Here is a 12,916-nt window from a genome sequence, read left to right as displayed (position 1 = left end):
GAAACAGCCTCTAAGTCTCAAACTTTGTCAGCAGTAAGATGCTTGTTTAAATCTGGGATGGCAGGGTCAGTTGTCCGCACAGGAAAGAAATAGAAGGCTGGCTCCACCATTTTCAGAGGAAGCAACTGATTTTAGCATCAGCAGGGGTACCAACCCTGGTGGGAAAGGTGATCTGCATTACATATTATACAAATTGGGGAAACCAGTGCTTGGTGGCTGACCAGAATATCAGGATCTAGCCCAGGGGTCTCCAAACTTTCTAAATAAAAAGGCTGGCTTGCGGTCCTTCAGACTTCAGGAGGGCCAGCGGGGGTAAAAAATGTCCTACCGTCAAGTTGGAGTAAACAATGCCCCATCATTGATGTCAGTGGAAACAATAGTGCCCCATCATTTGTGCCAAGGAATGAATTCTGTCCCATCATCCGTGTCTGCGAGAGGAATTGTGCCCTTTTGTTGGTGTCAGTGGGAGGAATAGTGCCTCACTGGGAGGGACGGTGCCTCAATGCTGGTGTCAGTGGAAGGAAAAGTGTCCTATCCTTGGTATCAGTTGAAGAAATTCTGCCACATGGTTGGTGTCCGTGGGCGGAATTATACCACATTTTTGGTATCAGTGGATGGAATAACGCCCCAAGGGCCAGATAAAAGGCAAACAGCTGCATCCGGCCCCCGGGCCATAGTTTGGAGACCGCTGATCTAGCCTAATCTACCTACCTAGGGCTGTTGCTTGAAGAATTTAGTGAAGCAAAACCTTTAGGAGACCAAGTGAAAATGAGCAGGATTGGTTGGAGGTGGTGTCTTGATCCCTGAGGCATCGCCATAAGTATTTTGTGCTTAGTGTATTATCTCAAACGGGTGGCAGGTATAACCCATATGTTGGTCACAAACATGAATAGTTGTGTCCCTCAAAGCACAAGAAAGTGAGTTTTATATTAAAATAAATTGTGAACCATCCTAGGCTCATTTGCAGCCCTGAGCAATCTGCCGTTCCATGGACTCAGGGATAGCTTATCTATGACAACACTGATAACTACAGTGAGGATCTGGCAGGAGGCTAGGAAGATTTATGGCAGGCCCAACCACATCTCCCCACATACGCCCTTATGGGGTAATCCTATGATCTCCCACCTATACAGCATCCCATACCCTTCTCTGTGGGCGAAAAAGGGAATCACTACCCTAAAACATAGTTCATGAGGGTAGGCTTATGACTTTCCAGGAACTGAGATGAACATATGTACTTCCGATCTCTTTTCAGTTCAGATACTGGCAGCTGAGGCACACCTTTGTGGCCCAACTCCCCGACCTTGGAATCGGACTCCATTGAGCGTCTCTTTATCTTTAGTGCAATGGGGAGACCTCTCTCGACCTTATACCTATAGCTCAAAGTAGAATATGATACCAAATTAACCAAATCCTGGGAAAAATGGAGGGCAGATATCCCATTCCTGGGCAAGGAGGAGTGGGAGGAATGTCTAACCTCATACATTCCCTCTATGATCGCCGCAAAGAACAGGTTTATACAATTTAAGTTCCTACACAGGGCCTACTTCACCCCACAGAGGCTGGCGTGCAAGGGACCCCAACTGTCAAAGATGCAAACAAGCGGTGGGTACCTTTTGGCACATGGTCTGGTCCTGTCCCAAACTCCAACCTTACTAGACGGCAGTGGCCTCTACACTGAGTGATGTGACCGGATCTAATGTACGGGTTGACTCACAGACGCTATTACTAAGCCATTTGGAAGACGTAGCGGGGGACAGGTATTGTAAATTGTGTCTTACCTTCTCATTATATTATGCTAGACGTGAAATCTTATTGAAATGGAAGCTTGAAGACCCTCCTACACTTTTGCTTCGTGGAGGCGATCGGTGACCTCGGTACTCCCCCTGTATAAACTGACTTACGAAAGTAGACAATGTCCAGGGAAGCTTGATAAAATCTGGTCTTCCTGGATAGATGCCTCTGATAGCTTTGACCCCCACCCCTCCCGCTAATTATGACTTAGACCATACCAGTTGATGAAGAAATTTTATCAACTGCCCCCTGATTTGCCCCCCCCCCCCCGGCCACTCCCCTCTTTGTTACACCCCCCACCGCTCTCATGAATGTCATATCTACATAATGTATGTATAGTTTCACTAATGCCGACATGCTACAATGATCGTATGTAACTGGTACTTATGACACATGCACTTCTGGAACATTAGCTAAAAGATGACTGCCGGATGAAGGTGGTTTTTCCTATCCATACTTGTATACCACAGAATGCACTATATCACTTTGTACTGTAATGCTGATTTGTCTAAAACATTTCTGTTAAAAAAATAAATAAATAAATTGTGAAAGGGGCACTTTTTTTACTATAAGAGTACAATTTACTAAAGTTAACATATAATGCAAAAAGCTACTCTTTTCAGAGACTAGTTGACAGTAAGGCTTCACCTCATCAGAAACACCCCCTTCATCCTCTGACAAGTAACCATGTGGAACAAAGAATCCATCATCATCATCCTCATCCTCTTCCTTGGGATCTTCATCATCCTCATCCTGAAAACGCAAACATAGAACATAAAAGAAAGACAATCAGACTAAACATTTATACAACGCATCAAAGAATGTTTTAAGCGGATCATACACCACCATGAAAAATTTAAATTTTACAAAGTAAGTGGCCTCAGATATACATTTTATTAGTCTTTTCTTTAAAGCAGAACTCCGGAAAAACTTTTTTCCATATCCTTGTTGCTGATCTACCTTTACCAACTATGCCATCCATCTTCTTCTGAGCTCTGTAGTTCCTCTGTAGCAGCCTGATGATTTTGCAGAAAAGCTGTTAATCTCCAGTGGTTTCCCGTTTGTTAGACCCCATACACACTATTAGATTTTCTGCAGATTTACCAAAACCATGCAGTGCAAGGGTCTGCCCGATTGCATACAAATTGGAACTCTTAAGGTTTGACCTCATATGGTTTGGGTCAATCTGAAGACAGAAATCTACAGAAAATCAAATAGTGTGTATGGGGTTTAAGATTGCTGGCTGCTATTCCTTCTGTATCCTCAGACAGTGGTCTTGGCACTTCCACTAGTGGTTCTCTAAAGCGAGCAGGGATGTACTTCCGTCCCTGCTTGCTGTAGTGGGCGGAGGGGGTCTCATAGACCCCGGGTCTTTGCCCCCCATGGAGGAACCACCCCCAATCCATGCTCCCTCCCGCCATCTCTCACTGCAGAGCTGGGATCGTTAACAGACATCAGCCGGATGACAGAGCGGAGACCTCTGGCTGTGACAGATCTTGTATGTGAAACACCGATTGCCATAATGTCCCGCATGTCGGTCCAGGAGGCGGGACATTATGGCGATCAGTGTTTCACATATAAGATCTGTCACAGCTGGAGATCTCCGCTCAGATAAGGCCGCACTGGTGGGCACAGAGGAGGCCGCACTGGTGGGCACAGAGGAGGCCGCACTGGTGGGCACAGAGGAGGCCGCACTGGTGGGCACAGAGGAGAGGGCGCACTGGTGGGCACAGAGGAGAGGGCGCACTGGTGGGCACAGAGGAGAGGGCGCACTGGTGGGCACAGAGGAGAGGGCGCACTGGTGGGCACAGAGGAGAGGGCGCACTGGTGGGCACAGAGGAGAGGGCGCACTGGTGGGCACAGAGGAGGGCGCACTGGTGGGCACAGAGGAGGGCGCACTGGTGGGCACAGAGGAGGGCGCACTGGTGGGCACAGAGGAGGCCGCACGGATATGCGGCACTGATGGGGCTACACTTATGGTCACCGATAGGCTGCACCCATAAGCAGTGGACACCGTCCACTGCTTTACTGACACTGTTCACTGCCAAATATCTGTAGGAGGGGTTTTCACCACGCCTGCAAAGTTTGCAGTCATTTTATAGGTCTTATTTTCAGTTTGATGCGTATTTTGTGATGTTACATATCATAGAGACCAGTATTGTGGTAATATTGAAGTTTATTGAGATTTCCATATATTAGAGGGTTCCACCATTGTGTTATTGATTAGTAGGTTAGCGTTGCACTTTTTTTTTGTCATTCCGACATTTACTTTTGCCACATGCTGATGTAAAGCAGCATGGCCCATCTTTTTCTGTGTTGCAGCAAGGGAAGTGACTAACAAGCACTGATTGCTGTTAGAAAGATCTCAAAGCTGCAGCAGGTGGAATATTTCTAATACTGAATTACAGCAGAGTACAGTGTATATAATATCATTATGGGCAGGTGTACAGTTCAGTAAAGATTACATAAAGCAAGTAAACTGGAAGGGAAGGAATTGGTATGTGCATCACAAACCACTTGGTCTGTCCAACCCGAAATTTGAAACAAATAGAAAACACTGTGCACAAGGCACGGTTGAAACCTCTAATGGGTCTATTATAGACAGACCAAATATGCAAGTAAAAATATATAAGTAAAAACAAATACATTTTATTATAAGTACATATAAACATATATAAGAACAATGGTGAGTTCATATAAAACAAAGTATATGGTACCCAATCTCACAAATGTATGAGAGCACACTGCCCTAGGGATAGGCGGACTAGTGGTGATCCATACTGGCGTAGACATCTTACATGTTATGGACAAATTACAGTCCTTCAGAGGTTTTTTTTTTTTTTTAAGTCAAATGGGTACGAAAGTTCTATAATGCAAGAAATGCAAAATATACAATAGGATTTTTAAAACAGCTTACCTGTAAAATCCTTTTCTTGGAGTACATTATGCAGAATCATGCAGCTCTACCGGACAGGCTTGCGCCTTGCGACTCGGGGGGGAGGAGAATGGGCTAGCATCCAATCTGGGTGCTGACATCCCCATACATGGACCAGCTGATGGCCATCGCAATTAACATTGTAATTGGCTACACATTTCCACATACACCTTATCTACCGGCACCCAAGGCATTCAAGTGATATGCCGAGAAGGTGCTTAGTGGAAGTCTCACATGTCCAGAAGCGTATAGTTAAAGGTATGTTAATGGATCACTCTTCTACAGTACTTACCTGTTTGAACTGAAGCTAAATTTATTTGGCGCGCTTCAAACATTATATACACACTCTCATATATATATATATATATATATATATATATATATATATATATATATATATATATATATATATATATATATATATATATACACACACACACATATACACACACGACCCCTAGTGACTCCATGTTATGCCTTTTGATTTGTTTGTACAGTGCTGCTGGCCCATTCATAGCAGGAGCGGCTCGCTCCACAGCTTGCAGTTCTTGTAGTGAAGCACTTGGTGCCAGCTGTTATTGATCCTCCTGAGTCTATCCTGGGTTGGTGTGCGCCTCCATGTGAGGGACCTACCATCATTTTCCAACAGTTTCCTCAGACATGCTGTTTTTACATGTGACTTTGTAAATACAGTTAATTTATATCATATTTGCTGAGATCTGTATGTAAAACATTTGTTTTTACCCTAATGAATTTTCTGTAACTGTGTAAATTGTTTAGTATTTTGTAATTTCCTTATTGTACATCATAGGACACAGAGCCTCAAGTATTTACTTAGTGGGTAATGGGCCTACATTCAGGTTTTGACACTGGTATAACCAATAGAGGAAGTTGACTCCCCTATTATAACCCCTCCTCTTCCAGGAGTACCTCAGTTTTTGTAGCCAAGCAATATACTTACACCCCATAAAACAGAGGGGTGGGAGCTCTGTGTCCTATGATGTACTCCAAGAAAAGGATTTTACAGGTAAGCCGTTTTAAAAATCCTATTTTATTTATCATACATCATAGGACACAGAGCCTCAAGTATTTAATTAGTGGGATGTCCCATAGAAATGCTACTTGAGGGGAGGGAGACGCAACTCGTAGGGCAACCCCCAAGACCCAAGAGGACTTCTACTACTGCCTACAGCACACTGCACCTGAAGGCGATATCCTCATTCCATCTTACATCCACTTGATAAAATTTTGTGAATGTATGCACTGAAGAACAAGTCGCGGCCTTGCAGATCTGAGAAACGGAGGCCTGGTGACGCACTGCCCAAGAAGCACCAACCGCTCTGGTAGAGTGCGCCTTAACTTGAAAAGGGGGAATCTTTCCTTTTAACTCATAAGTTTAAATTATAACTTGCCGAATCCACTTAGCGACAGTGGATTTTGACGCTGCCTGTCCTTTCTTAGGACCCTCTGGCAGAATAAATAAGACATCAGTCTTACGAATCTGAGCAGTTTTCTTAACCCTTTCGTGACATTTAGTGTTTACATGTTAAAATCCATATTTTTTGCTAGAAAATTACTTAGAGCCTCCAAACATTATATATATATTTTTTAGTAGAGAATAAATCGGCGATTGTTGCAATATTTTATGTCACACGGTATTTGTGCAGCGGTGTTTTGAATGCAACTTTTTGCAGGGACACGAATGAATTCACGACATGAATTTTAAAAAAACCATACAGTAAAGTTAGCCCAATTTTTTTGTATATCGTGAAAGATGATGTTACGCTGAGTAAATAGATACCAAACATGTCACGCTTTATAATTGCATGCACTCGTGGAATGGCGACAAACTACGGTACCTAAAAATCTCCATAAGCGACGCTTTACATTTTTTTACGGTTACCAGGTTAGAGCTACAGAGGAGGTCTAGTGCTGGAATTGTTGCTCTCGCTCTGACGATCGCAGCGATATCTCACATGGGTGATTTGAACACTGTTTACATATGCGGGCACGACTTCTGTATGCGTTTTCTTTGCTGCGCGAGCTCGCGGTGACAGGTGTGCTTTAAAACATTTTTTTTTTTTATATTAATAAATTGTTAAAAAAATTTGATCCCTTTTATTGCTGTCACAAGTAATGTAAACATCCCTTGTGACAGTAATAGGTGGTGACAGGTACTCTTTATGGAGGGATCGGGGTCTGAAAGACCCCCGATCCCTCCTTTGAACTTCAAAGTATACAGTTTTTGGCGATTCTGAATACTGTATATTTTTTTTTAAAAACGGGCACCATTGGCAGCCGAGTAAATGGAAAGTGACGTCATGACGTCTCTTCTGTGTTTACAATTAGGAGACTGGAACGAAGCCGCTTACGGCTTTGTTTCAGTCTGTCCCTAGCTGCCGGATTGTTGAACGGGCCTCCTGGTGGAACGGGAGGCCCAGTAAGAGCGGCGGGACGTCCCCTCCCGCTCCTCCGGTATAACAGCCGAGCGGTTTTTAGCCAAATCGGTTATCCCTGGAAAGCTGATCGCCGGCTCTAAAAAACAGTACCGGGATGATGCCTACAGCTGCGGGCATCATCCCGGTATAACCCCCGAAAGCTGAGTAAGCACATCTGCATACGCTGGGCGGGAAGGGGTTAAATAGATTTTCACTGCTCTCACTACATCAAGACAATGTAGTGACTTTTCTTCCCTGGAACATGGTTTTGGGAAAAACGATGGCAGGACAAAATCTTCATTCAGATGAAAGCCTGAAACCACTTTTGGCAAAAAGCCTGGACGAGGGCATAACACCACCCTGTCCTCATGAATAACCAAACATGGCTCATTACAAGAAAGAGCAGCCAATTCTGATACCCTCCTTGCTGAGGATATAGCAACCAAAAATACCAGCTTTCTTGTCAAAAGGACTAAAGGAATATGCTGTATCGGTTCAAATGGCTGTTTTTGCAACACCGACAAAACCAAATTCAAGTCCCATGGGCTTAAGGGTGATTTAACTGGTGGATTAATCCACATCACTCCTTGCATGTAACCCCGGACCAAAGAATGCGTAGCAAGTGGTCTTTGAAATAAAATTGATAAGGCTGAGACTTGGCCCTTAATAGTACTCAGGGCCAACTTTATCTCTACACCTAATTGTAGAAAGGCAAGAATTCTGCCTATGATATATCTCCGAGGGTGCCAACCCTTGGATTCACACCAGGAAACATAAGCTTTCCAGACTCTAATATATAGCTCTGGAAACTGGCTTCCTAGCATTAATCAAAGTAGAAATAACTGACCTAGAAAGACCACATTTCTTCAGAATGTGGGTCTCAATAGCCAGGCAGTTAAATTTAGCGTTCGTAAAGTAGGATAGAATATCGGCCCCTATGATAGCAGGTCTGGCCTTAGAGGGAGGGACCATGGGTCCTCCGCTGCCATCTTCACGATTTCTGCGTACCATGCCCTCCCGGGCCATGCTGCTGCTACCAGTATTGTCGGCTTTCTTTCCAGCTTGATCCTGCAAAGAAGTCGAGGCAGCAATGAAAGCGATGAAAACTACCGATAGGCATGGGACATTCTTTTCTGCCCAAGTTAGAATCTGGTTCACCTCTCTCTGAGCTAAGACTTTTGGTGCCCCCTTGGTGATTGATATATGCCACAGCCGTGGCATTGTCTGATTGGATCCCGACAGGATAATTCTTTAACCTGGAGGTCCAGGTTCTGAGAGCCAGATACACTGCCAGAATCTCTAGGATGTTGATGGGCAAGGCTCTTTCGGTTCTTGACCACTGTCCCTGGACAGTCGTCTCCTCTAGTACTGCTCCCCAGCCTGAAAGACTGGCATCTGTCATTACCACTTTCCTGATAATCAGTCTGAAGGACTTTTCCTTCAGCAGGTTCTGAGTTAGCAACCACTAACTGAGGCTTTGGGACACTCTTGGGGATAGCCGCATTGGCAAATCCAAAGCGTGAATCCTTTTGTTCCAGACAGGAAACTGTCAACATTGCTAGATCATATTGGGATAGATGATCGGTCTAGTTGCACAGCTTCTGTTTAGTGAGGTAGCATATACATATATATAATACAGCATATTGTTGATAGTATAACTATCAACTTATCAAACAATGTAAGGGATATTACCATTATTTTACAGAACCAAAAATAATTTATATAGGTAAATATATTTGTATAAAAATACAAAAAAAAAAAAAAAAAAACAATCAGTAAATAAATAAAATATAAATAAAAAATACCTGAAAATAAAAATAAAATTATAAAAAATAAAGTAAAAATAAACAGAATAGAAATTCAAGGGGGCTAATACTTTTGTGAATACCCGGGGTGCTGTAGCAAGCCCGGAAGGCAAGGCTACAAACTGAAAGTGCTGTTCTACTTCGAACCGCAGAAACCTCTGGTGAGGAGGAAATATAGGGACATGCAGATATGCATCTCTGAAGTTGAAGGATGCCAGAAATTCTCCTCCTTGTAGGATGGAAACGACTGACTTGATTGACTTCATGCGAAAGGAGCGGATTTTCAGGAACCGATTTAGATTCCGTAGATCTAGAATTGGTCTGACATCCCCATTTGGCTTTGGTACCATAAACATGTTTGAGTAAAACCCCAAACCTTGCTCTTGTGTGTGAATCTGTATGATCACCCCTTGAGCCAATAATCTGTTTAATGCTTGCAACAGGGATTGCCTTTTTCCTGGATCCTTGGGAACGTTTGATCTCAGAAAACGAGACCGTGGAAAGTCTTGAAATTCTATCTTGTATCCTAGAGACACTGTGGAGAGAGTCCATCTGTCCTGAATTTCCCTTTGCCAGACTTCTGATTACCTCAGAAGTCTTCTCTCTCCCCCAACCCCCCCCCCCCCCCCCACCTTGGCCTTGGTGAGGGGAGATTCCTCTTCATGATAAGGGTTTAATATTCTGCTTTGCAGACTTGCTGCCCCAGGTTTTGCTTTGTGCCTGGGTTTGACCCTGGGATCTTCCCCTAGAGTCTGACGGCAGAGGCAGTCGCCCCTGCCTAGAGGTAGATGCACCTGGTGTGGGGGGGAAAGTCTGTTTAAACGAAGGACGCTTATATTTCCTTTTGACTGGCAAAAGAGTACTCTTTCCGCTGGAAATTGTTTGAATGTATTTATCCAAACTATCGCCAAATAGTCGATCTCCCTCAGAGGGGAAACTAGTTAGAAGGTTCTTACAAGGTGCTTCAGCTGACCAATCCTTTCACCAAAGGGTCCTTCGCACGTGTACTAGTACAAGCGCAAGGCGTGATGCCTGGTGAATAGAATCCTTCATAGCATCTATGGCAAAGCATAATGCTTTTGGTAGCCCGGCCAACTCCCAGGCCTGTTGTGCAGGGAGCTCGTTAAGAGCATCTGTGAACTGGTCCTTTAAGGACTGACAGATGCCTATAGCTGCAATTGCAGGCTGCGTCACGGTCCCTGCTAAGGACTCCTCAAATATGCCTAGTTTGCGTGCGCGAACGGATGCGGGTCTGCCATTGGGAGACCCAAAGGGAGGAGGCGACGCTGCCGTTTCCTTGTGCCGCCGGCCTATTTTGCCTGTAATACCAGGCTGGGGACCAGTATACAAGGTATGTTATATATACATATGTGGACGCACCTCTGCAAGAGGGGAGGGGAGGGGAGGGGAGGGGAGGGGAGGGGAGGGAGGGTTCTGTCAGCAGTTCTTTTCTCTTTTTTTTTTTTTAAAACTACAGAGGCACAGGGAATCCCAACGCTGCTAGGTGGAAGTGCTGCTAAGCTTAAAACCGTGCAGACACGGGGGCCATGGTCAGGGATCAAAGTCTTTTCACCTTCTCAGCTGGCAAAGTATAAATACATACTTGTTTTAGCAACTGCTGTATTTTATCTAAATCCCTTAAAAGAGGATTATTAACCAAGAACCCCCTCCGCTGGGACCACACATGCTATAGGAGACAGAGCTGCTGTAAAACATCGTACCTAGGTTGTGTAAATTACTCCCTATATGGGAGACATTTTAAAAGGCATACAAGGTATATGGAAGGAAAAAGCATTAGCTTCTTCCCTTACCTTGTCCTCGCTGCAGGATACTTCTGTAAACAGACAAATATAAACTTAATCCATCACGGCGTGCTACGTTGTAAACCTTCAAAGACCGGGTCCCTTTTAATAGGGGTTCCACTCCTTTGGCTCTGTATAGCACCCCCTCAGGAACAGCTTTAGGTAATGTAGCAAGACCAAAAAGAGTCCTGGTTTTTCTAGGGTCCAGCTTTCAAAGAGAAGCTTACAGGCAAAACCTCGTTCTTGTTTGCGAGGCCCGGGTACCATCCTATGGCCTCAGGGGCGAGGATGGATCCAGCTGTGGAGGTTTTTTTAAAAATCTGTCATGGATCCCTCTAGGAGCTCCTCAAAGCACATCTTCGCTTGTGACCAACACCTTTAGACACTGGCGAAAAAACTGAGGCCCATAACCCACTAAGTAAATACTTGAGGCTCTGTGTCCTATGATGTACAATAAAGAAATTACAAAATACTAAACAATTTACACAACGTAACAGAAAATTCATAAGTGTAGAAACAAATGTTTTACATACAGATTTCAGCAAATATGATATAAATTAACTATTTACAACGTCACACGTGTCTGAGGAAACAGGAAAATTATGGTAGGTCCCTCACATGGAAAGCACACACCAACCCAGGATAGACTCAGGAGGATCAAGAACAGCTGGCACCAAGTGCTTCACTACAAGGACTGCAAGCTGTGGAGCGAGCCGCTCCTGCTATGAATGGGCCAGCAGCACTGTGCAAACAAATCAAAAAGGCATAACATATGCCTTCTGAGATATATATATATATATATATATATATACATACACACACATTATATATATATATATATATATATATATATATATATATATATATATATATATATTTGAAGCGCGCCAAAAAAATTTAGCTTCAGTTCAAACAGGTAAGTACTGTAGAAGAGTGATCCAGCAACATACCTTTAACGATACATGTCTGGACATGTGAGACTTCCACCAAGCATTTCCTCCTCATATCACTTGAATGCCTTGGGTGCCGGTAGATAAGGTGTATGTGGAAATGTGCAGCCAATCACAATGTTAATTGCAATGGCCATCAGCTGGTCCATGTATGGGGATGTCAGCACCTAGATTGGATGCTAGCCCATTCTCCACCACCCCCCCTCCCCGCAAGCCTGTCCGGTAGAGCTGCACGATTCTGGCTAAGATGAGAATCACAATTTTTTTGCTTAGAAGATAGATCACGATTCTCTCACAATTCTCGCGGCATAACATCATCTTTCACATTAAAACAAAAAAAAAATTTGGCTAACTTTTTTCGTTTTTTTTTATTCATTGAAGTGTATTTTTTCCCAAAAAATTGCATTTGAAAGACTGCTGGGCAAATACAGTGTGACATAAAATATTGCAGCAATTGTCATTTTATTCCCTAGGGTCTCTCCTACAATATATTTAAGTAAGTTTTCTCCCTTTGATCTAAGAAGTTAAAATGTATCAAGTTAAAGACTTGGCAGAATGCCCGGATGCTTTCTTTTGACAGCTGAGTGAGCACAGTCTCTCCACTTGTTTATATGAAAGAATCGTCAAACTTTGCAGGAGAGATCATCAGAGGGGGTGAATCGAGATCACGATCTTTTAAGGATTAATTGTGCAGCTCTACTGTCCAGGGTCATGCCCCTAGTTGCCAACGCGTGTACGGCTGCTGTCCGCGCTCCATGCTGGAACGCAAGACGGGGAAACACCGGTGGAGACTGGGAACCCTGAGCGCCAGGTGTCCAAAGTCACCACCCAAAAAAGGGAGTAAAACAGAGGGGAACGTGCCCCCACCCCCACGTGCCGCGTGTTTTTGATCCTCCCGGTGTGTACTTTCCATGTGAGGGACCTACCATCATTTCCAACTGTTTCCTCAGACACATGCTGTTTGTACATGTGACTTTGTAAGTACAGTTATTTTCTCTACATCATATTTGATGAGATCTGTATATTTCTACCCTTCTGAATTTTCTGTAACTGTGTAAATTGATTACAAAATACTAATATTGTACATTTTGCATTTCTTGCATTAGAGAACTTTCGTACTCATTTGACTTCTAGAACCTCTGAAGGACTGTAATTTGTCCGTAACATGTAAAGTGTCTACGCCAGTATGGAT

The 12,916-nt window shown here is 43.8% G+C and overlaps 1 protein-coding gene across 2 annotated transcripts in view; it reads right to left on the bottom strand.

Annotated features, from left to right (window-relative positions):
- CHAF1A (chromatin assembly factor 1 subunit A) overlaps nt 1-12,916 on the bottom strand; it is a 693,562-nt gene that overhangs the window by 330,988 nt on the left and 349,658 nt on the right. For both annotated transcript variants that reach the window (XM_073594763.1, XM_073594760.1), the window contains exon 10: nt 2,443-2,547. In XM_073594763.1, coding sequence (XP_073450864.1) covers nt 2,443-2,547 — 105 coding nt within the window. The remainder of the gene's footprint in view (nt 1-2,442; nt 2,548-12,916) is intronic.

Source organism: Aquarana catesbeiana, linkage group LG01, assembly GCF_042186555.1.
Source record: "Aquarana catesbeiana isolate 2022-GZ linkage group LG01, ASM4218655v1, whole genome shotgun sequence".
NCBI classification, from domain to species: domain Eukaryota; kingdom Metazoa; phylum Chordata; class Amphibia; order Anura; family Ranidae; genus Aquarana; species Aquarana catesbeiana.
Note: the sequence above shows the minus strand (reverse complement) of the source record. Positions and strands in the feature narration are given on the sequence as shown.